The 25,738-nt window shown below is 39.0% G+C and overlaps 1 protein-coding gene across 1 annotated transcript; it reads right to left on the reverse strand.

Moving 5' to 3' along the window:
- Positions 1-1,125: 1,125 nt before the first annotated feature.
- Positions 1,126-24,054, reverse strand: PGM2 (phosphoglucomutase 2). The gene is made up of 14 exons (XM_069014298.1): positions 23,971-24,054; positions 19,208-19,375; positions 18,253-18,359; positions 17,813-17,897; positions 16,475-16,558; positions 15,696-15,889; positions 14,375-14,564; positions 13,608-13,705; positions 10,329-10,509; positions 10,121-10,214; positions 8,894-9,023; positions 5,815-6,004; positions 5,073-5,206; positions 1,126-4,310 (listed from the first exon to the last, which is right to left on the reverse strand). The coding sequence occupies exons 1-14, from the start codon at positions 24,040-24,042 to the stop codon at positions 4,208-4,210; spliced, it is 1,830 nt and encodes a 609-aa protein (XP_068870399.1). The 5' UTR covers positions 24,043-24,054; the 3' UTR covers positions 1,126-4,207.
- Positions 24,055-25,738: the final 1,684 nt, after the last annotated feature.

A 25,738-nucleotide genomic window follows, 5' to 3' on the forward strand; every position in this document is an offset into this window, starting at 1 on the left:
TAACTGATGAGTAGTCAAGAAAGAGTTGAGCTACTGTTACAGATCCTGCCTGCTGCTGTCTCTGTATTTTTGAGCATTTCAGATGGCATGATTAATCCCCTCTCTCCTTCGTTCTATAAATACATTTGAAAACAACTTACCAGTGATTGTGAGTATTTTAAGATTTTCCTTTTGTTTGGAAGCTGCTGTTTCTATGCCATCATCTATACTACAGTTTATTTAGGTGGGTGTTAAGATATAATTGGAGAGTTTAATAGGCTCATACCATTATGCACAATGTTCTGATGGTGCATGACCTCATTTCAGTTACCTGGCAATTGCTATACAAAAGAGTGATGTTGGCTTCTACTTGGAAGTTGATCAGAAGTACTAACCTTGATAAACATGTATCTTACATAGCGCAAAAATGTACTGGGAAGGAAAGCAATTCAGCTTAATTACCTTTGATTAGTTTTGTACTTAGAGACAGAAAACAGTTTTACTGGTGATTATTTTTATTTATAATTAATTAGATTTACATATGGCATCCAGATGCCTTCAGCCTCAGAATCCTAAAAATCCCCAAACTCATGCTGGTGGTTAACGAATGTTAATTTAATATAATTTTAATGTTGCTATTCACAGTGACTGTTAATCAAGGATGTAAGATTTGCTTGGTGGTGGTGCATGAAAATAAAACCCATGACCACTGGAATTTTTTTAAGGATTCACAAGGAGAAAAACTTTATTTACAGAAACTGTGTAGGTGAATCAGTTACATATTTAAGCACAATACATATTTAAGTACATTATGAAAATTGCTTATATATTAAATCTTCTTTTAGAGTGAACTCCAGTTATCCTTGTATGATTTGTTGTATATAGCAAAATTATAAAATAAATCCTTCTGCAACTCAAGTACAATACTTGAGTATCATAACAATACTTTTACATAATATGCTGGAGATTAAGTTCATAGCCTATAAGGAAGATGAAATGTATTTACTTCCTTCCAGACAAACTGTTTCAATCCATTCCTGAATTTTAATTTATTCAGTAAATTTTATGAAACTGGGACTTGTAAAAAAACGAATAACCTTCAAGTGGAGTCCATCAGTCTACTCTTAAAGCATTACTGTTTTGGGGTTTTATTTTGGCAGAGTTTTGAGTACTATGCTAATTCTTCTCAGTCTTTCCCTCTAGCTCTGTAGGCCTGACCCACTATAGGATCAATGTTTACAACTGTCACTGGAATTGTGTTTTCATCTGTTATAAAAAACAGGCTCATTTTACATGTTTTTGGAAACATAGGGATGTGTCTTTCTCTAGATATAGCCAGGGATTCCCTTACACCTGAGTTCAGTCCGGGCTGCAAGCATTCATTCACATTCTGCCATTCCAGTCACGGCAATTCCCATTTCTGGATAAAATACTAGTGGCCCTGCTCCCAGTTCAAGGCTGCTTTTTCACTAATTACGTTTGTTTGTTTTTTTAATATCTAACTTGGGACTAATAATGTCTAAGTAGGATTCATTATCTTACACAACAGTGGAAGAACTAGACCAGCTCTGAAGAAACTGTAGCTTAACACCCATTCTAACTTGCAATACTGACTTCTCTCTTTGCTATACTCTTGCTGCCTTCGTTTCAATTCTTTTTTTCGGTTCTAGATCCTCTTTCTCTGATGCAAGACAAGGTTAGTAAGGACTCTAGCAATAACAAGTTTTATCTTGTAATTCTGAGTTTGTTGTACTTGCTCAAGCAGCTTGATAAACCGCTGTGGGTTTGGCTATTTTTTTTTGTCACCTCTTGCCCTGCCCTGAAGTTGTGAACTTCTATCTGGAACAGAGAAAGAAATGGAGCACATAAATTCCTTGACCTTAGGAAGACAGAACAATAAAGACTGGATCTGTACTGTTTCTGAGGATGCTCTAAAGCCATCCTCAGGATATCTCAGTATACATGAGTGCATTGCAGGTCTCACTTCCAGACTTCTAATATTAGCAAAATCCAAATCCAGGTTTGGCATGTAAAGGTACATGTAAAATATGCCTCTCTAGCCTGTGGAGATGTTAAGATAAATACATTAAAAAATTCAGGACCTGTAATCCTCTGTCTTCAGGCCTTCCCCATGAATTCAGTAAAGTATCCTTTATCATATTCTGTACCAAAAGAAATGCAAACCCTCCCAATAAAAATGAAAGTAAAAGGAATGATGGAATGGTTTTGGTCTGAAGGTCCATTTTAAACATCACTGAGTTCAACTTCCCTACATGAAGCAGGAACACCTTCCACTAGATCAGATTGCTCAAAGTCACATCCAACCTGGCCTTGAACACTTTCAGGCATCCAACAGCTTTGCTAGGTAACTAGTTCCAGTGTCTCACCACCCTCAGTATAAAAAAAAAAAAAATTCCTTGTATCCAATCTAAATCTATCCTCCTTCACTTTAAAACTGTTACCCCCTTGTCCTGTCACTACAGTCCCTGGTAAAAAGTATGTTTCTTATAAGCCTCCTTTATATATTAGAAGATCTCATAACCTCTTCTACAGGCTGAGCAACCCCAGTGCTCTCAGGCTTTTTTCCCAGCACAGGTATTCCAACCCTCTGGCTGTTTTCATGGCCTTCCTCTGGACCTACTCTAACTGGATCACGTAGTTCTTATGCTGGGATGCAGTACTCCAAGGGGGGATTTCACAAGAGTGGAGTGGAGGGAGAGAATCACTTCTCCTGTCGAAGCCCAAGGCTGCAGACAAAGCCTCTCCAGCCCTGGGTATAGCTCATCAATGCCCAAAGTGAAGGAACTGCCCCAGCCTGCCTCCTGAAGAACCATTCCCCTGTCTATGCCCTCAAGCAAGGGCCAGTATCCCTTCAAGCCACTAAGAGGCAGATCCTGCGAGGCAGGGTAGTACTTTTTATCATGTTCCCCCTTGCACAACTGGCTCAGGCATGAAAACTCCCCTCAGAAAAGTGGACATTCACATGTAGGCTTGAAGGTATTCATCCCTTCTGATGGGGCATAATTCACTCAACTCGGCTGACTTGACAAGCAGCTGTCATGCAATTAAAAGGTGTCAAAAACCACCAGCCAGAAGCACCCCCAGAATCATTTCTCTCACCACAGGACTGCAGTGGTACATCAGATTGTGTAAAACTTCCTTTCCTTCCATTCCCCCCAGGGCTGCCTCCCTGTACCCAGCTGCACAACTTCTGCAACATCCAAGTTGTACCAAAAATAACAGCGATAGAGGACTTGAATTCTGGAAGGAATTAATATATAATAAAGCTTAGAAGTTTTGCATTTATAAAAAGTATGTAGCTATGGCTGCGAATATTACTGCTACACTGATACCCAAAACAAGTACTGAAAATGCAGAAAACCCCTATATTAGAGTCAACTGGTAACCTCCAAATAACCCTCTCAGGCTCTGCAAGCACAGAAGAGAACATGCAATAAAATCTAAACTTCTACTCTAAATCAGACATGCAGAGTTATGCACCAAGTCATGGCAGCAAACAGTGTGACAGGCTCCAAAACCAGGCTATGCATTGAACTAATAAAGCTTACTTCAGTGAGGCACCAAAAAGGTGCTGTATGTAGAAATACTATCTTAATGTGTTTGTGGTATTAAAAGGCAGTTTAGTACACTTTGTATCTCTAGCCTGGAATAAAATATATAGTCCCACAGCAAATAGATATTCAATGAATTTGCTGTGAGTTTCTTGTTTATGTGGGCCAAAATCCCTAAGAAAGTTCACTACTTCTGAATAATCTGCCCCAAGTTTGTCAAAGTCTCACCACAGGCTTTAAGTACTGCCTGTTAACCGAAGAACTTGCTTTGCAAATCTAAACCTAGACAAAGTTGCATAGTGTTACCAGATTACATACACACACAAAAGAAAGAAGTCACCACAAAACAGGCTGTTTCAGATATCAGAATATTACTTATATTTAATTAAAACAAGTTTTGATTGAAATACATTTACAGTCAACTTTTAGTTCATAAAGCTTTTAGTTCAACTGTCTGTTGTTTTTTGGTCCATTAAGGGTAAAGGTACTTTCCTTCCAAAATAAGATACTAGATCCAAGAGTACCCAAAATAACTCTTAAAAGTGGATATCCTTATAGTCAAGAGTTCTCAGATGTTTGGTCCTAAAAATCCTTAACTTCTTAGATAATGCATTTCTAATGCTGCAAAAGCCAATCAAGGTCATAATTTTCCTACTTTACTCAGTCTTTCGTTGAAGTTTGTTTTTTTCTGGTTGAAAGAAGTGTTTTTCAAGAGCATTGACCAATTCATCTAGTTCCTTCTTCAGCTGTTCAACATCACTGGGAAATGAAATTCACACAAACACAGGAAACAGTGAAACAATGGAAAAGCTAAAAAGAACATTTTCAGTGCAAGGAATTTTTAAATCTGTTGCACTGCTTTAGACAAGCATTTTCTATTAGTGCTAAAAGTGTATATATTTGATTTCTTATGGTAATGCACTGATGTTCACTTTCAACTGATATGCATGAAGACTATGAAGAAACGTAACGCCACAATAAAATCTAAAGTAGAATGGCTTATTTGAGTTCAGAAGATCTTCTATTACTAAATGTAAGTGATTAGAAGTGTAACTTTTATATTGTAACAGTATTCTTAGATGACTTTTCATCTGTGAAAAAGCATTAATATCATTGCATAATTTAATAATTACTTATCTTTAAGACTGTATGATTTCCAAGGCTAACAGTCAAGGATATAATTACTAAACATAAAAGGGTTTGAAATATATTAGAACACTTTATATTTGATTAAATAATTTAAAAGCAACTATGTATATAAAAAGGGGGTGAAAATATTTACATTTATTGAAGGCAGAATACTTTCCCTGATATTGTTTTCACTGAATGCAAAACTGAGTTCAAAGGAATTTCAGTGACAACAAGAATGTGTCAACAAATTTTGCAGAGTTGAAGCTTTATACAAATACATTTACTAAAATGACTTTAGTAATATTATTTGATCACAGAGAGCCCTTATCTCACTTAATACCAAAAAGCCACACAACCTCTATTACACCAAATGTACTGTTGTGACAATACCTGTTTCCAGGGGGTGCACAAAGTTCAGAATAGTATTTGATCTTTGGTTCTGTCCCACTGGTTCTCATGGTGGCCACTCCTCCATTAGCAAAAGTGAATGTTATCATTTGGCTGCTTTTACTAGTAGGAAGTATCTAGGAATATTAAGAATATTTTTTTTAAAGCTTGGAAAGAGACCATATATAAACCCATGACTTGATGTCAGATAACATGACAAAAGCATCAGCTAAAATGAAAGTTTAGTTCTGTTGTCTTCAACGCTGTGGTCTTGAGACAAGGACAGCCTTTCCCTCAGCCTGGAATCTGGTAGAACAGCGTCACTGCTAGGTAGCTCATTTCAAATCTAGTCAACTCGTACTCTTTAATAGAAGTTGGGCTGTCATGGCATTTCCCAGGAGGAAAGGAAATAGAGATTGTGGAAAAATATAGAATCCAAAGCCACATCTTAGTAGACAGTTTAAGTTGCACTCACAAGAAAATAATGCATATTGCTGTAGCAAGGCAGCAAGATCCTCATACCACCCTTTACAAACTGGAGAGAAAAATACACCATGAAATCTAACAAGAAACCCAACACCCCCCCGCCAGCTTCACTTCCTCTTACCAGGGCAAAACAATTGTCACCAGTCTAACTTATTATATGACTCAGTATGTAAATATGTTTAGTGTTTCTCCAGACGTAGTTTTATGTATGTGTATATACATCACATATGATTTACACATAATTTAAAAAGATACTTACAGCCTTTTGATCTGGCTGGCTGCTGTCATATCCAGTAGTTAGATCCCTTATTCCAGAAACTTTAAATCTACCGCAGGATTTTGGGTATGTGTTTTTTCCATCAAAATTTCTAAGGTTGTCAAAAAGCTGTTGAATAACTTCAGGATCATGGCAGATGAAATATGAAGCTTTGGTAATATGGAAGCCATATCTGTGAAGACACAATATTACTGAATCCAAGAAGCAATGTTCTAAGAGTTGTACACCAGACACATTATACAACCCTTCCATAAAACATTTTGTACTCATGCTCACCCAACTGAAGCATCAGTTCATGCCCTTACAATTTTTAGAAGGTCTAAACAGCTTAATTATCCTATTTTACATACTTTAAAGAAATTTCTGTGCAGATGTCTTTTATTTTCCATGATTAAAACAGAGAAAGTTTACAGCAAAATCAGAAGAAAAAAGAAAAAAAGCCTTGAAGAGCTCTAAATACCATAGGAAAGGAAGAGATTACATCTAATAGCTTCCTTGAGTGGATTCCAGATGACCTTTTCTAAGTAAAACAAATTCTAGACTGCTTTTTTTCAATCACACTTTAATGAAGTGTTTCTACTCTCCTATTAAAGTGCTTCTACTAAACCAAACTGTTCTGAATGTTGTCTCTCTACCTCACCTGTTTGCTGCCAGGTAATGTGATGCATCAAAGACAAACAACCTGGTAACACTGACTTTTCAAAATAGCATGTTGTTGAAAAACATACAAGCCTCGACTGGTTGTTGAAGTGAGCTCTTGCTACAGATCAAGACTTGACAGATATCCTTGACAGCAGTGACAATCTGAGGGGCAGAATTGCCATTAGTACTAGCATGTTCATGCTAGAAATCTGAAAGGCTTCTTAAATAGGGTCATGTTTACACCTCAATGGACATCTTGAAGGTTAATACTAGTTAATTTTAGTCTTAAGAATTCAGTAAGGGAATTAACAAAACCTATCTTGTAACTGAAAGAAGTGATAAACTGTAGGTACAAAAATGCTGTTAGCGAGGATTTTCTTGCTATTTTCTAAGTTTGTGAGAGATTTTTCTCTCTCACAGAAGAGGTGGCAGGGAATGTAAACAACCAAGCCACCTGCAACCTTGAAAAGTCTTGTTTATGGTATAGTAGAAAAATATTTTGACAATGGATGTTTTAGGATTTTAGCCAATCACCCCCAAGGGGTGGCTGGTCCTTTGTCCAATTAGACTATGAAGAAAAAAGTCTATAAAAGAGTTTGTAAAATAATTAAATAAATCAATCTTGCTGCACAATTCCTGCCTGCTGGATCTTCTCTCCTCCTCCTCCCTATGGCTGTGGGACACGGTGATATACCGTAGGAACCAGGCCTGCGGTAATAATAGGCCTACCAGGACTGTGTCCTTTTCCTGATCTGCATTTATTTCGTTGAGACAGATTCCCCTTCTACATTCCCAAAACACAAAATAGTTTCTTCTGCTTCAACTGTAACTCACAAAGCAAATCTGACAGAAAAGTATAGTAGTGAGTAGAAAACTGCAGTTCTATACTAGCCAGAAACAAAAATCAAATACATACAAAACAACCCCCCAAAACAAGAACCCTCCTTCCAGTTCATTATCAAACATCAGTTTAACAAAGCAGATTTGTATCTTTCTCTGTATCTGTAGCTTTGCCACAAAAAGTGACTATGTGCAGTGACACCTTGCAGACTGCTTTTATGCTGAAGCAGCTCTGAGTCCTCTTCAGTGGCTATGTACACAGCAGCACTGTGGCACAGCTCAATTCCACTCAGTTAAATACTCCGAAGACAACCTGAAGCAGGTGTTTACTGAATTAGAATTTAAAAGTAATAATAAAAAACTCTCAACCCAGAGGTCAAATATTCAATTCTTGAATATACACTTGCAGCTAGTAGCATTTAAGGGAATTCTCACATCAGATGCTGTATTTGCTGCTCTAGGTATGAATTCCTCTTTCATGCTTTTGTATTACACAATTTATCTATGAAGTGTAAGCAAGTCTTTGCCACTGGATTCCTTCCTAAAGAGATGATGAAACAAGCATGGCTAGTGCTGGACATAAATGAGAACTCAGAATTGGCAAAACAAGCAGCACAAAGGCTGGAGTTTTCCATGAGTCTCTCTGTAGGTTCCATACTCCCCTGTTAGTGTCTATGACACATGAAGAGCTGGAGAGTACCAAACAGCCTGTGCTGCTCTCTCTGTTGAAAAAACAACCCAAAACCTCCACAAAAACCACTCCCTGTCCCATGAAATCCAATAGTCATCTTTGCTATTGATTTCTTTGAACCCATCAAAAAAGAACAGAAGAAAAAGTAGTGCCTCATATTAAAAGCTCTCAGAGGGATACCCGGCTGTATATAGCCAAGAGTAATGGCCAGTCACAGCACTTCTGCATAATCAGCTCAAATCTCATTAATCAGGAGCAGAAAGAGCAAAGGACAACCAAAACTCAACAACAATCATCCATCAAAAAAAAAAAAAAAAAGACAGAATAATATAATAAAAAGCCTAACTTTAGAGCCAACTAATTAATTTAATCACAAGTAGCCCTGCAAGGACAGAAGCAAGCTGGCTTCTATGTATAGCGTAAGTAAGCCAGAGCCACTTAGATCCATTCTGCCATCAACATTTTTATGTGTCTGGCTCATTTAAGCAGCAAGAAGCACTATGACCTCTATAGCTCAGCAATACAGCTGGCCAAAAACCTGCCCAATCTTCTGTAAAAGGATCTCAGTGCAGAACTTCCCAAAACGGAAAAAACATTCAGACAAGCAAACAAAAACACCACAAAGATGCCATTAACTAATAGAGAATTGGTAAGGCAGTTATTATATTTAAAATACCTTAAAACAACACAAAACAAAGTCATAAATATATTCATGTCTACAAGGCAGGAACACTTTCTGGAAGATTACTAATAGCACAGAATTGTCTTAATGGTACAATAACCCACAGTTTATTTCTTTATAAACTATAGGTTGCTACTGAGTCCCTATTAATCCCCATATGTGAAACCGAGACAATCCAAAAAATAAAAAATTAAAATTGAACTCACTCATCATAGACAGCTTTCAGCTGCTGAGACAAAGACAAATTCCTGGTTGCCAAAAAGCTGGCCATCTCTGCAGTTATAACAGCAGCACTGACACCATCTTTGTCCAGAACAGCAGGACAGCACATATACCCTAAACAAAGAACATTAGATATAATTTGACACATTTTTAACAGGAAGTAGGATGGGGAGGGAAGGTGAGGCAACATATTTTAAAGGAGAAATGCACATTACCATAGTACAGACATCTTAGAGTCAAACCAAAAGTAGAAAAATTTTATCTTCTAATCAGTGTCAACTTTATTAAGCAAAGTATTTAATGGAATTTGAAGACAGAGACTTGCATTATATCAGTCCCACATGCTCCCAGGTCCTTATCGAGCTTTCTTGAAAGAGAAATACCACACTGCAGGAACAATTCAAGTATAGCATTGTCTCAGATGTGATTACCTTACACAGTAGTGTAAGGTAACACTGATAATTATCTGTGAAATTAGTCACATTACCTGGTTTTCAGGTACTGAGATACTTAAGAAATAGCATTATAGCTTTACAATTTCCTCCTCATGAATTCCTAACTTTTATTTGTGGCTTTCAACCATGGCTTTCCAGTTTACAAATGTAATTTGGGGTAGTTTTTACTTTATTTTATTCACATTTACACTTAGCTTAAATCTGTCAGGTAAAAAAACTCAACTTCAAGTCTGAAAAATGCATTTGTTTCTTTTTATAAACCAGCTTATGCAGAATTTGCAGTCCAAATCTACATGGCCATGCTATTGTAGATATAAATCCCTAGCTCACAAACTTTGTGCTAAGCAGAGATACAAACATTTTAACCAGTAATATCAACTAGCCAAAGAGAAAATTATCTGTCACTCACTGGAAAGACACCCACTGTATTGAGGACACATTTACATTGCCTTTTTTTTTTTTTTTTTTTTTTTTTTTTTACATTTTACTTCATTACTGAGACACTAACAGAGCACTGGCAAAGGCTGCCCAGAGAGGTAGTAGAATCTCCTTCTCTGAAGATATTAAAGAACCATCCGGGGCCAATCCTGAGTGCCCCAGGGTACCCTGCTTGAGCAGGAAGGTTGGGCCAAATGACCTCCAGCAGTCCCTTCCAACCTTACCCATTCTGTGATTCTCTGCAATTCTGTCATTTTTTGCAGTAGTTCTATTTTCACTATTTTGCAAGATATGAAAACACAACATTCTGTCTTTTACCTATAGCCTCTTCAAATGCAAAAAGAACAGCTTTTCCCTGGTCCATGAGCTGTTTGGCACGGTTGCCCATCCACTTGAAACCTGTCAGTGTTTCCTACAGCAGTGAGGAGAAATCAAAGGCATTAAAAAGAAAAGCAATGTTTTACAAACATATGACAGTAGGAAAGCTAATAAAAGAACATGGAATAATGTGTAGCATGTTGCTTACTTCAAAGTGAAAACCTTCCTTTAGTGCAATTGCTCTCAGGATTTTGGAAGAAACAGTACTGGATAGCATGTAGACATCTTTAATGGCACGAGTATCCCTACTGTTATTTTTCCAGCAAGTGAAGATCCACCAGCCTAAAAGAGCTCCTAGTTCATTTCCAGAAAACACTTTCCATTCACCACTAGAAGCAAAAAAATATTAGAAAGTACATGAACTCAAAAGATAATACAGGGGGGGGAAATCTACTGGTTCTTCTAGAAATGAATATTAACAAATAAACCACTGCCTTGGAATTCCAAGCAACAATAACAAGGTATCACATATTCATTATGAACAAAAAAATTCCTCCCCCAAAGCATTCTGAAACTGTTATCTTTCTTCTCCACCATACACATAAGATTTTGCATTTATCCAAAGATGAAACAGTGATATTTCCAACATATTTTAAGTAAAACAAAAATGTTCAGCAGACAAATTATAAACTTAGTGATTAAGACAAGCACAGAGACACAAAAATACAATTCTCAAGTGATCAGTATTTTTAGTTGACCTAGTGGTAAGTACTTCAAATTTAATCACAAATACATCAGTTGGTCATTGGGAAGATTGGGGAAAAAACCTCAAACGGGTAAAAAAGATTAATATTGATGTGTTGCTAGAACAGGAAAAAAAATGAAGAAGAAAAGAAAGACAAATGTCAAAATTGTCAAAAAAAATCCCAGTCACAAAAGGGGACAAAGACACTACCAAACTGACAAAACCAAGACCTACAGAAACAGTACCTGTTGTGAAAGAGAAGCAGACTCAGTCTCCTGCATTTATTGATGCCAACAGGCACAAAGCAATGCACAGCGGCAACTTAGTGTAAGAGTGCTGAGAGAGTGTGCTCTAGTAGGAGGTTCTGTCAAAGAAGAAGTACAGATACTGTAGAAGCCCATATTAATATTTGATTAGTGTATGAAAAGCTACAGCAGAACTCTGAGAGGACGCAGGACTGGAAGTTAGGAGACAACTAAGACTGGCTAAACAACGAGCACAGAGGTAGCAGAATGAGAGCACCACACTCTTAACTGGTAATGGATACAATAAACTAACATCCATCTTCAAGTTTCTGGTAGCTCTAAGTTTTCAGACAAAAAGCATGAATGATTTTGCATTCTTGTTTTAACCCATCCTGAGTAGCATAATCTGAAGCTTTTTATACCTTTTCCTCAATGCTGAATTGCCAACTGAGGCTGGCACAGACCAAAACCATTGAAATATGAACCTTCCAGCTAACACTGGCCAAGATACAGCAGAGTGCCCACAAAAGACCATTCTTCTTTTAAAGACAGAGTAACCTCCTTAGTTCATGCTGTGAGGCTAATGAGTTTAAAAGCACCCCAAAACCCCAAAGAAAACACTGCCACTTTTAAGCCTACTATTAGACCAAAAGAGGTTCTCTGTTGAGCAAAAAGGGTATTTGCACTGTCTCCTTTTACTGGACTTCTGAAATTTGTCTAACTGATACAGATTCAACTATTTAATTCATCTACAACCACTGAGGACATCTAGCAGATATCCGTATCATCCCTTGGGTGCCAAAGACTGTTGCCATAATTTTACATCCCTCTTCTGGCTCTCATGCACAGGGAATTCATATATGCTGCCCAGCAGATTTTTTTTCTTCTCCTCCCTGAGCTGAAAACCTTGAAGCTTAGTTTTATTAAGGATTTATAGTTTCTAACTGCTCAGATTAGTTTCTGCTTTATCAAGGTAGGTAAAGAAGAAACACCACTATTTGTAGATATGATACCAACTGCTTGAGCTTCAGCTTTCTTTTATTCATCAGATAAAACCGTAATACAGAAATGTAAACAATTGTAGAAATACAGGATATCAGGGCCTGAAATAAGGGGACAGCCATATTGAGTCAGAACAATAGGTAACATTTCACAAATATGAACAATTTATGATAAACCCCTGACTGAGCAAGTTTACCTTTTGAGATCCCCTTCTTTGACTGGGTATGCATATATAGCTGGTTCTTGAAAGGGAGAGTAGAAATGACTACACCAAGAAGTACCAAACAGTGAAAAACTTCAAGGTGAAATGCAAATATGTAACATTATGTAAAGAAGTGGAAAAGTGAGCAAAAGAAGCACTGTCTTGGGGTGACTTTATGATGTATCCCGTATCGTTGTTCTATGCCCAGAAATTAATTTTGTGCCTTTCTATGCCTTTAAACTGAGCCTGAGAGGGGGAAGAGAAAAAGAACTGAGCAGAACTTTCAAAGCAGTGTTTCAAGGACACACAGAGATAGAGACGGCTCTGCATTCTGTTGCAGCAGGAGCGGGAGGAAGCACCCGGCTTGTTTTTTCCCAGCCAGCTTTCGGCCAGTTTTTTTCAGCTCCTTTTCCTCCAAGAGTTGAACTTTGTTTTCCTGGGACTCTGATTTTTCCCTTCTTCTCTGCTGGACGGTTTCAACATCAGAATACATTGGGAGGACTTTCCACTGAGGCTTTGGCCCTGGAGGTGGACCCACCACCCCATCCCAGCTCCGAAGAGGGGGAAAGAGAGACTACGAAAAGACTCTGAAATTTTCCCAGGTTTCTCTCAGCAGAGTGAGAGGTTTTATTATTATTTAGCATTATTATCCTTTTCCTGTGTGCTTGTTAAATAAATAGTTTTATCTCTTTCACTTTCTCTAGAGGGAAAATTATTTTTTTCCCCGAACCTGGTGGGGGAGGGCTGGTTGTAACCTGCCTTCTCTCAGAGGACATATTTCCAAACTTGCCCAAACCGGCACAAGAAGCACAAATCATCTAATGATTAGTAAAATGTTTGGTTTAAAAGAATTTGAGAAAGGAGACACTCATACTAAAGAACAGAGATTATCAGGGAACTATACAGATTCTCCTGAACTCAAGTTATTGTTTAATAAACCTAGTATGAAAGAATGTTTGTCAGTATTCGTGGAAAAATTCTAACAGAAAACCTACCTTTGAAAAGGTATAGCACAGTAACAACGATTCACATGCTTCTGTTCATGCCTGAAGTTCAGCAAGTGTCAAGTATTTATTCAGGCTTCTGTACAGTGTCTAATATTGATCATTATTTCATATCCTGCCCCTACTGTGGTCTGCTTCTTACAGCCCTCTCACATTTCTGTGTGTTTTCAATCAAAAAAATTGCTCCTGTGACTATTCTTCCTCTGCAACACAGGTAGCAAGAATTCTCCAAATAAGCCTAGCCTTGGAGTAAAAAATGTCAACGGCTTGCATTACTTTATTACCATACCTCTCTTGTTTCTCTGCCACTGCCAGTCGATCAGCATCAGGATCATTTGCTAAAATGATTCTTGCCCCATCTTTTTCAGCCAAAGCAAAAGACAATGTCTGGAAAAGTGGCAAGCAGGACCAGATGAGTATTAATATTCCCAAATAATATTTTCACTTTTGAGGTTTTAAGTAATTTTCCCAGTTTATTTTATCTCAAACACCCAAAATCATTATGTCTCTCAAAAAACCCATGAACTTCTAGCCTGGCAGCAGTAGAACAGAGTCAGGACATTTAACTTTACCTACATCATTCCACTTCGGTAGCCCAACTTAAAAGCTACCTAGATTTAACAGGATCTTTCAGTAACAAAGTGTAACAGAAATAGTTGCAGAAACTCTAGCCACCTGTTGGGACCTCTCCTGCCCCCTCCTGGTGCTGTGTCAGAACAAAATAGTAGAAGCCTTCCAAAACCAACTGAGGATATTTTTATTATTATTTTATTTTTTTAAATTAACTATCACTTTGTTCTTTCTGCAGATCCTGCCCATTCTGTTACAGCACAGAACAAATTAATTGAAAGTTATAGCTAATTACTACCTGACTGGTTCAAAGAGGATTATGTCAATGAAAGGATACCAGCTAACTCTTCACTAAATGTAAAGGCTATGGAACAGATTCAAAATAGACCTTCCACCAATATCTACAGCTGTGACTTCTGGCAAAAAGGAAAACACTGAAAGACATCACAACTATTAAAAAAAAAAAAACAAACCAAAACTATTTACCAGAACACCTTTGCCTTCTTCAGGATTTGGATATTTCACTGTGGGAAAGTCTGGATCAGGATCTTTCTGCTCCGGAACAGCAAAAGGAGGGCTAAGGTCAAATGCCTTGAATGCCAACTGCACAAATTTATGTCCTACGCCATGCACAGAAGTATGAACAAATTTCAGGTTTGTTTCCTTGTTTATATTCCTGAAATAAAACAGGTTAACAGTAAACTTGGACATAGAAGACTGTTCTGCACAAAACTGACTGGAAACAGATTTAATTCAGTATTCTGTATCACTGTTAAAATTACAAATTCAAAGAGGTCACATTTTAAAAGTAATGGCTTGAAAATTGGCTTAGCCTAATTTTTCAACAATATGAGTCACTCTTGGCATCCAATATCCTGGTACGTGCAAATCACCGGAGTAAGAAAAGACAGTGCACTCTACACATCCCAAAGAAGGTGAGTGAAAAACAAATACAACTGACTAAAGAGACTCTTCATCCCCAATTCTAGCATTTAAACCACCCAAAAAGACTGTGAACACAGTGAGTCAACAGCAGCCTGCCCAATTTGAGCACACTCATTTTTAGGAAATACAGTACTGAAAGTGTTGGACATACCTAAAATCATGCAAACTCCTAAGGAGACATTTAATTCCAATTCTGAAAAAGCAGTGTAGTAGTCCCAGCCTTCTAGTAACTCTGACTGTTTTTAGCAAGAGTAAGAACCTGTTTACTGGTGGTTAAAATTTTGGCATAAAATAAGCAGATCTAAAAGGTTGATACTCATCTAATACATAAATCAATTCTAACTGTTAATCACCAAGAGGAACATCCACTTCATTTTGATGATAAAGATTTTACTGAGGAAGTGACAGGAATAGGCTGTTTTAAGGCACCCAAGGCTACCAGGAGCACAAGCAGGGCTGGAATGACAGAGCAAGACCTCCTTTGTCAAGAACTGGCTTAACAATCTGGTTCACTGTCTCTCAGAATCTTGTTTTAAGGCTGGTGGGCTGTCCATGTCAGCTCACCTCCAGCAGCATGAGATAGCCCCAGTCTTACTGTGGCACTTGGCTGATGCATGCCATGAAAATACAGGGAGATGATACCATCAGAAATTTGCTCACTTTGCGGGGTTAGACTTCTGCCAGGACAGCTTTATGAACTGGCTTACTACACTACTACACAGCTGCCAGTGCTACCACAAAAGATGTCAAAAAGGCACAGGCAAAACTGGGTCATGGCAGGATCATTTCCATCAATTTAAACTGCCCTGCTAACATACTCGATGGAATATCCTGTTTTCTTAAAGGAATTAACACCAGTCACCTGTAAAAGCACTGTTTCTGTATGTCTTTGAAATACTCCTTATTGACCATTGCATATGGATCATGAAGTAGTGGGCTGCTGTCAATCAGTTTGTCATCCCAAGCCTGAGGCCACGGTTCTTGGTTCTCCTCAATAGCCTGAGAAATTCCTTTGTCATGAGGGGAAATGATCTGAGCACCATTTTCCCAGTAAACCTAAATAAGAAATAGGGTAAGTGAGTATTTGATCATTAATCTTGTAAGATAGTTTTGTTATGTTTTTTGCTGGTGAAGGTGCAGTACATTCAGTAGAGTATTACAGTAAATTAGGCTTAGGTATACCCAAAGTATTCTGTTCATATTCTCAGTGTTTCTTCTCACATCCCATTTTTATTCTATTAAAAAAAAGCAGTTTAATTTTATCGAAATATATCAAGATCCATAATGAAACACAAAACAAGGCCCAGTCATTTACTGAGAAAACTTCCATTTTTGTATTTTGGAAACAGTCTGCATGCGACTAGCCCAGCTACTGAACGACTGGTGCACAGGCAATTCAGCTGTGATTTCTTCAGTAGCTAGCAGATTACAAAGGCATTACTTCCTGCTTTCTAGAGCAAAGATTTCAATTACATTATTAGTTTAACATGATACTAGCTTTAAATACATAGAAGAGATAAGCGAGATAGAGAGACTAGTAATTAATTTAGTCTATAGCATGACAGGAACTATATACAATTGCATTAGTTTCTCTACATGGAAAAAAAAAAAAGAGACAGAAAATAGATCATATTGGAATACCTTGTAACCATTGTCTTGTTTTGGATTATGGGAAGCAGTAACCATAATTCCAGCACAAAGCTTCAGATGAGTTACTGTGTATGGCTGTAAAAAGAGAAAGTTACCTGAAGCAGAATGTGCAACATATTACATATTATTTCTTCTCATGTATATATAATACTTCCATAGTGCTGAATGACAAGAAAGTCAGGATGTGATTCCTACAAAGGCTTCCTAAAGCAGAAGCTAAACAGTACTTGGTCCACTAGACTCCACGTGGCACAACTTTAGCCCTTGCTTTTTCTCGTGCATTTTTCCATTTATACGTTACTAATGTTGTTCCAGATGCTTTGTGAATCTCTATGGTAGTGCGTTTCTAGAAGGAAGGCAGATGCATGTCTTGCTTACTGTAGAATGACTTCAGGTACCTGAGGCCTTAGAGGGTGCCAAGTCTGTTGGGGTAATGACAGAAGTCTGCGTGGAGCAGAGAACTACAGCTCAAGCAGATTCATTCATACTGTCTTTTGGGAGCAGCCTGGGAAGCAACTACTCCACTGGGGCTCAGAAGAGTATTGTTTTGGAGAAAGTTTTTAAAAATTAGCTCAAAACAGATGGAGTGAACTAAAAATAAAGCATTATTCATGAACACAGGTCCAATTTTTGTTTACTCCTGCCTCTTTATTTAATAGTGAAATGCAATCAGCTGCAGTTCTTGCAACACCACTTTAAGCTGCACTATGAAGAATTTGACCCTAAATCTACAAAAAATTGAATCAGTATAAGAATGCTATGTAGAAAGTTTTTATACCACTATGTTTTGTTTGCAATGCTCACTGGAGAAACTGGTACAGGGGGAAATTACTGCTTTTAGTACAAGGGCCAAGTGCAGGTCTTTTCTGTATTGCTCTGGAGACACCTGGTGTTCTGATGGGGGCATCAGAACACAATCCAACATCCCTTCTGGCAAAACATCACTGCTCTCCAACAACTTGCTACTTTGGATTCAATACCTGCCCTTGCCCCTCCTCCCCTCAAAAAAAAAAAAAAAAAAAGGTAAAAATCCAGCCAAATCACAGAACTAAATGTGAGTGTATGTTTCCTGCAAGATGCCTGCCTGAAAACAGGAATAAAAAGAACTGCATCCCACTGTCCTGACATTCCACATTCTCCCTTCTTTTGCTATGGATGTTGTAAACCAAACATAGCTAAATAAGTATGAGACTAACTGCAGGAAGAGCTCAAAAAGTAGGAACTGGTTTGCATAGTTATTTTTAATTTAAGTAATGCAAGGTATCGGACAGAATTTGTGTATATATAAAGCAGATATAGTACATAAAAAGATACAATAGAAAAACCTACCACAAAAGGAGTTGGTACTATATCAGAGAATAGATAAACTGGAACTCCCTGACTGATGAAGGTATTGGCAGCAAGTCTTGCAAACCTAAATAGGAAGAAAAGATACCCAGGGAATATATTCATTTTCTTACCAATTAGTTTCCTAGAATTCACAGCTTCCCCTCCTACCCTAATGCAATTACAAAATCCCAACAACCAACACCTACACTTATCAATATATCTCAATTATTATACAGACACAATTTAAATGTGTTCCCTTACTATTCCCAATAGATAAAGCACAACTCTAAGAACTACTTTGGCATTACCAAAATGTAAAAATACTGTAAATCCACACATTATTCACTTTACAGAAAGAAAATACAGTTGAAGTAGATATAAAGCCATAATGTATTACCCAAGGCATCTACAAAATACTAAATACAAAACCTAAGAAGTACCTTTTGCTACTACCTCCACTGGAAAGATGAGCACGAGCATCAAATCCAATCACAACTCCTCTCTTTTTCAGGTCACTGAAATTCTTCTCAAGGTATCTGCAAAATCCCTGAAAACGACAACAAATCCACCTCATTAATCTGATCCTGATGTTTAATTTATCATAGCATTAAGATAATTGCTAAGATGCTGATGTCTTAGGAAGCTGAGCACACGTAGCATCTCACTGAACTGCTCTGGGATTCAGCTTGTCCAGGACCAATAAACACCACAAAATACCAGAAACCTTCAAATCAATAACTGCAAACCTGGACAGCACCTAAGTATTTTTTAAAATATCAGAACCAACTCCAAAAAGGAACAGGTAACACAATTAGTCCGAATTGCAGGTTTTGAGAAATGATTCAGCTGTCTTAGGTCTCACATGAGGAAGAGGACAGCTGGCCAGTGTTTCAGGTTTTCAATTGAATCTCACCCTTAATAATGACATCTCTTTAGCACATGATACATCAACACTCCAGGCTTCAGTAATTCAAGGTTCTGGGTTTTTTCCCAAGTAGATCTACTTTAGGATCTATGTATGTATACATACCCTCACTGCCTTTATGTAAATCCATGTTCAACACACACAAAGCTTAGTCAAATGTTGGCTACCTTTGGGGTTTTTTTGTAGTTGTTACAACAGCACTGTTACACTTGAGCTTAACTGCAGCTGTGTGCAAATCAAATTGCAAATCAAATACGGAAAGTAACTTCTTTTAATGGTTTAATAGCTCCTCTCTGCTTGTTTTCAGAGATCAGCACTCAGCTAATAATTGTAATTTAAATTACTTCTGAAAACTGGAAGAATAGGAGACAACTTACACTTCCACAGAATACTCATTTGCTTGCCATAAATGAGGCTCTTCCATTCATATACACAACCAGTTAAGTGAGATAAAGTGCTGAACACAATACCTGGGTTGTCTGGATAATAGTCAAGTCATTCATGTGGGAAATCCCTGCTCCCATGGCAGCTCTGAGCCCTGCTGTGCCAAACTCCATCCGTGAGCCAAAGTATTTCTGCAGTTCTCCGGCATTTCCTTCCGCAAGCAGTTGTTTCACGATTGCGTAAGTTTTTGGATTCTGTTGATACAAAATTCAGTTATTCTAAATGAGGTTTTGTTTTACAGAACTGATTTTTTGTCCCAGCCCCTGGGTTTCAGGGTCAAAACATGGCACACAACTTCAAGAACACCAGAACTCCTGCTGTGTTCTTAATTTTAAATCAGTACAATCTCAAGTATTACTTATTTTAGATTTATCCCCTGAAGTGAACATGCTACCTTGACAACCGTGTGTGTGTATATATGTATCTATCACAATTTGGGACATTAAAAGATTTCCAAGATGTCTATTTTAATGTTTTCTATTTTTAAAAACAAAACAAACAGAAAGCAGCACATTCACAGGTCGGAGAATTTTTCCTCATCACAACACAAGAATTACACTAAACATTTAAGAAAGTAAGTTAAGCTGGTAATTAAGAACTATTTGTTATTTCTATAACACTATATGTAGAGTTTAAAACAAATTAAATCATAACCTTGTCCCAAGACTGGCTAGCACCAGAGGCAGCAGCAAAACTAAGCAGACTGGGTAGAAGATAATTTCCAACATATTTACAGGTAATGCTTGTAAAAATAAGTATAACCCCAGCATGAAAGCCTAGAAACTACAGCTAAATTCTTAAATAAAATGACTGGAGAGTGGCAACAAAAGGGCCATGTCAGACTGCTTGAGAACAGCAAGGAGTTTCTAACTTTCACTGTTTTACTTGGTATATTGCTTCCACAGACTCTCTGTTGTTACTCACTCTTTATTTCCAGTCTTATGGAATTAGCAAAGTCCTGTATGCCTCAACTTCTCAATGTTAATAACATGAGACTTGTGAAGTTGAGTATCTGATTTCTTGAGAACTGATAGCCAAGAGGAGAGATGGCAGGTGGCAGACTCCTGACAACAGGATTATCTGGAGAGGCTGCATGTTACTCACTGCTCGAGTACACACACACTTTACTCTGGAGTACAAAGACTATTATTTCCAAAGGGACACAAACTTTGATTTCTAGGCAATCAAATGACCTCATAAAAGTCAAAGACTTTACTATTTCCTGGATGACCTAGGTATGCTTACAGCAAGGGAAAGCATATCATCTTAGACAAAAAGGAAAAAAAAAATTAAATGTAAACCCAGGTATCTTCTGCAGCTTCAGAAAATGCTGCAGAACACACAGAATAGTAGGCATGTGATTAAGTTTCCACACAAAGGTATAAGCATTCTGCACATCAAACTGAGACCAGAGTTGGGATGCCCTAACCACTGACCTGTGCACCCACCGCCGCAGGACAAACACCATAGTTTAAATAAATACTTAAAAAGCAAAAAGCCTTTGGTGCTAAATGAACAAACTGCAGAATGCAGAATAAACTAAAGAATTAAAAAAAAAAGAAATCTGACTTCTTGAGTGCAATAAACAATTAGGTACCCCAAAACTACTGATTTCCAGTGCACAAATTACCAATTTACCAGTCCAACAATATGGTAACTGACGTTTCCTTGTCAGTTGTAGGTGGCTTGACACAATTATCTATTATTATTGAGTAATTATATTCTACAAGAATAAATATAATTCTATGTTGTTATAGAATATATAGGGCAGCATAACTATTCTGAGTTTAGGCTGTTTACAAGTTGATGTCAGGTTTTTGCTCTAACATCAGGCCTCTGACTCATAGGTAAAGCCTGAATGACACTATTTGCACCCAGTTTTGTACAGCGCCTAGTCACCTTTTCATTCCCCGGCAGGAGCTTTGTGCATGAGTCATCTCTTAATACTGAAATGGGCATGTTTTCAGGTAGATACTACACACATTTCTACAGGTGTTTGACAGACTAGAAGCTGTAACGCCAATACAGAAGGACACCAGAAGCATCCTGCAGCTCTCACAGCCAAGGAGGTTTTTGTTTGTTGTTGTTAGGGGAATTTCCCAGGTTTGGGATCTACTGTGAAACTAGAGGATTCTCCAGTTTTTTAAGTCTGGTTAAATGTACATGTCCAGGTGGCTGCCCAAGTCTTAGCAGCTTCAGTCCATATAGTTTGCTAAAGAAAACTTGATTGCGTTAATTTAGTTGTTTGGGCTGTTCCCCACTGCCTGCCTCCACCCCACACCAAGCAATGCTAAAAACCAGGCCAAGTCTGTTCAATATGGCAAAAGGATTTTTCCAGAACTGCTTTTATAATTTTTTATGGCTATATTCTCCTAAGAATCTGCCTATTTATTTTTTTTTTTCGGTGGAGAATGTTACGATGCCATTGTATACAGCTAAGTAAAAAAATAATCTTGGTTTTGGTTTTTTTTCCTGCTTAAACAAACTCTTCACAGCATCTCTGCCAAAGAGGGATCAAATTGTATCTGAAGGATGAAGTGCTGGTTATTTCCTTTCTCACTGAATCTCTCAGGTTATGCTTTTTCTACTCTCAAATTAAACCAGATGTGAGTACCATTTTCTGTGAATACAGTGACAGGTGATTTTTAATACCAAGTTAATATCCACTAGAGCAATTAGCTTGAACATCACCTGGTAACGCTCGAGTTATTTACTTTAATCTACACTACAGGAAGGCCCAAAGAGGTATCAACAGTAGTGGAGTCTCCGCAAGGTTTTAGAGTAGAGGAAAAACTTCTGACTAAACAGATTTTATTTTTACTAAAACCAGAAACTACCTTCCCTTCACAATTCTATGACTGATAATAGAAAGAAAGAAAAATATGCTATTACTGTAATGAACAGAGTGATGCAAACAGCCTGGTAACAACCCCAGTAATTGTCATGTAGGTAGGAACTTCCGGTTAGGTCAGCAGGACCACCATCAGCCATAAGGGCTTGCTCTTGCAAACGATTATTTTGTAAGAAACATGGGGCTTATCATAATTAAATATTAACCTATCTCTGCATGTCAAAAAGGAACCTTTTTTTTTATATCAGAGTAAATGTACAAGGGTTATATCTGACTCTTCTATTGCCCAATACAAACATGTAACAGCTCCCTGAGAAATTAAAATACCTCATCGTTTTTGAGCAATCAGCAATGGGTATTGCACACCGGTCAATTATGACTGAGGCAAAGATGCAAGTGTTCACAGAGGGCTAAACTTTCAAAAGTAAAGATGCTATAAGGGATTCTGCTTTAGATTTTCAGAGGGTTTAACAAAATAATCAGAATAAGCAGTTGAAAAGTAAATTATTACACAGAAGACAGGAATATAACTAATTCTGTTCAGAGAAGTTATGCAAATAAGAGGCTCTTTAAAACCAAACTGTTTTCTCAAAACCAACTAAACTGGGGAAAAAAAAAAAAGACACAAAAACTTATTATCATTTGATGTGATGTATTATCATTTCTGAAAAGAGAACTACTTTGGCACTGCTCTATCATTAATAAAACCAGAGCTTGGGTAACTGGTCAGTTAAACAGGTGTATGACCTTTAATGAAGAATCCCAACAAGCTTGAGGTGCTTCTAATGATGCCCTTCAGAACCTGGAAAGAATACTAAAAAAAGAATTATTATAAGTTTCCACTGATATTTTTGAAATAAGCAGAAGAGGCCTTACCAAACAGGTATGTGTGCTGCACCAAACTCAGAGAGCACTGTAGAGTGCTGAGCCCAGGGGAGTCCCATTAGTGACTGAAGGTGGCAATGGCCAGTGTGTTCCAACAAACCCAAATGAAAAAATTATGTGAATAGGGACATAAAAAATGCAAACCAAATACGCCAATAGAGGCCTGCATCTCAGTGGGATTTGCAGCAGCAAGCAACTACATGAGCATTTCCAGCACACCACTATGGCAAGATGTTTCTTTAGATATGTGGAAAACAGAAACACACGGAAGATTTTACTTCTGCATATAGTGCTATCAAGACCAAAACTGAAGACAAAGTCTCAACAGGAAAGGAAATAATACATGCTAAATACTCCTAAGCAATAGCAGAAAAAGGGAGAAAAAATACAAACCCAGACAATACTGAAGATTCAGGAGCTATTTTACAAACAGTGAAGATCACAAAGCACTGGGCTGCACTGGAAAAAGCCAGGACTGACAGCTTCTGGATTTCCTAGTGTTTTTGAAGTGAGCCCACGTCTTTTGGAATCAACATTTCAGTAAACAAAAATTTGAAGGTACCAGGAGGTTTTTAACACTGAAAGACATGTAATACAGCAATGTACGCTGGTCTTTAAAAACTTAAGTCTATCAACTGCCCTGCGACTGAAGCAGTTCGGAACAATACAGGCCCTTTTGAAAAAGCCAGTACAGCTAAAAGCCAGACCGAGAGACCAGCCGAGGGGGCTTCTAAATGAAAGCGGCGGCTGCTGCGGCAGGTGACGGAGCCGCGGCACCCGGCGGCGGGCGGCAGCTGAAGCCGGCCCCGCAGCCCCACCTACGCCGGCCGCTCGGCGGGGCGGGAGGGGATGGATGGAGGGGTGGAGGGAGAGCACCCCTTTGTCAGAGAGATCTGAAAGCAGAGCCAAAGGAGCAAACAGGTGCTTTTACCGCACCCCAAACCGGCACAACGCAATAGCTGGGCGTCACCCCGTATCTCCTGACCCTTCTCCAGCCTGCGCCCCCACCACCCCCTACCGAGCCCCTGCCTGGCCGGAGCCGCTGCCCCTCACCTTATCCCAGAGCAGCCACTGTTCGGCCGCGCGGCGGAGCGCAGCATCTCCCGCGGAGCCCCGCGCTGCCATCGCGCTGCCACCCCGCTGCCACCCGAGCCTCCGCCGCTCCGCTCCTTCCCTCTTCCGGAGCGCGCCCGCTCCGCTCCGCCCGCCGGACCGTCCCACCTCCGCCCCGCCCGCCTGCCCGGGCCGGGGTCAGGGTCGGGGCTGGGGCCGCGGCCGGGTAGGGCGGCCCCGCCTCCGTCCTGCCCGCCCGCGGGGCCGCGGTCGGGGCCGTCGCTTAGAATGTTGTCATTCAGCGCCAGAGGTGCGGCGGGGGGCTGCTCCGCCGCCGGTGGCGGTGCCCGAGGCGAAGGCGAGTGCACAGCCCCCGGCGGGGCTGCGGCTGCCGGCCCGGGGCAGCCCCGGGGAGAGACCCGGGCGGCCCCTGGCCCCGGCCCCCGCACTGCGCCGGGCGGAGGAGGAGCATTCCCGAATAACAGCGGGAAAATGCGGTGAACTGCACAGCCGCCTTCTCCGCAGCATGGCTGGCGGAAGAAAGTAGCGCTGTTGTTAGACGTGTCACTTTCTACGGGCATTGGACAAAGGCGACTGAGATTCCTTTTTTTAAACTCAAGGTAAATGAAGGATGAGCTTGGGAGCACTTTGATTTGGGATAAAAATTATAACTAGATGATACTTAAGGTCCTTTCTAACCCAAAAAGTTTTATGATTCTCTGATAAATTTTCATAGAAATAATGACTTGTACAGATATTTGAAAACTTTTCAAAGTTCATTAGTACGTTACTAGAATGCATGTGAACAAGAGAAATGCTACACATCACTTGCAAGAATGTTAATACACATCCTGATACTCACTACTGATCAGTAAAATAATTGATAGGATACCCTTACGGAAAAACTCTAAGATGAAAGATCAGTGGAACCAAAGAATAAGAAAATCAGACAAAAATTATGTTGTGTGGCTGCTTTTGGAATCATCGGTTTTCCTATCATTTTGATAATGGTCATTTAACCCAGCTCCTCTGGCCTCTGCACCTCTACGGCTGAACACAAATCTGACCTCAAATGCAAAATTAAAAAAAAAAAAAAAGGTAACTGAATTTCACTCGGGAAAGTTGACTGTGTTCCTTCTGCCAGAATTAAAGAACAGGTTAATATGTCTTTGACTGAACAATTATTATAGCTTATAATAGTGTCTTTGAGAGAAGCCTGAGCAGCTAAGATGCTGCTCTGTCTAAATAGTTCCTATAACTTAGCTTGTGTTTTGACTGGAATCCCCTGAAGATGCCATGATAAGCCACTTCAACCAGGTTGATTTCTTACAACTTTTTGGGCAAACATATAGTCCAGAGAACACTGAACCCTCTTTCTTGCCTAACAAGATTTCTGGCATCAGCTTCCCAAAGTACTAATGGAAACAGCAGTCTGATTGCTCTGGAGCTTCAGGGATAAGGCATTCTGTACATTTTATCAGCCTCTGTCTGCAGCTAAGCTAGACCAAATAAGGCACATCTGCAGGGAGATCTATAAGGAATGACTGGGATTTCCCTATTTAACTCTGCAGTACAGGCTAAGGTAGGGGAAGATCCCTGAGAGTGGTACAGATGCAGAGCATGTGTTGCAGGTGTTCTGAGGCTGCTGAGAAATGCGAGGTCACTGTGAAAGTGCCATAGAGGAGGAGCAGAGTAATTTTCCAGTGGTGCCAAGTCCGTAATCTGAACTCTTGGACGGGATATACCTATCCAGGCACTTTCCAACAGT

Source organism: Aphelocoma coerulescens, chromosome 4, assembly GCF_041296385.1.
Source record: "Aphelocoma coerulescens isolate FSJ_1873_10779 chromosome 4, UR_Acoe_1.0, whole genome shotgun sequence".
NCBI classification, from domain to species: Eukaryota; Metazoa; Chordata; class Aves; order Passeriformes; family Corvidae; genus Aphelocoma; species Aphelocoma coerulescens.

Coding starts and splice junctions, on each gene's coding strand:
- PGM2 (XM_069014298.1), bottom strand. CDS start 24,042: ATGGCAGCGCGGGGCTCCGCGGGAGATGCTGCGCTCCGCCGCGCGGCC. Junction 13,706..14,374: donor AAGAAGGCAAAGGTGTTCTG/GTAAATAGTTTT, acceptor CCACTTTTCCAG/ACATTGTCTTTTGCTTTGGC. Junction 10,215..10,328: donor AGGAAGGTTTTCACTTTGAA/GTAAGCAACATG, acceptor TCACTGCTGTAG/GAAACACTGACAGGTTTCAA.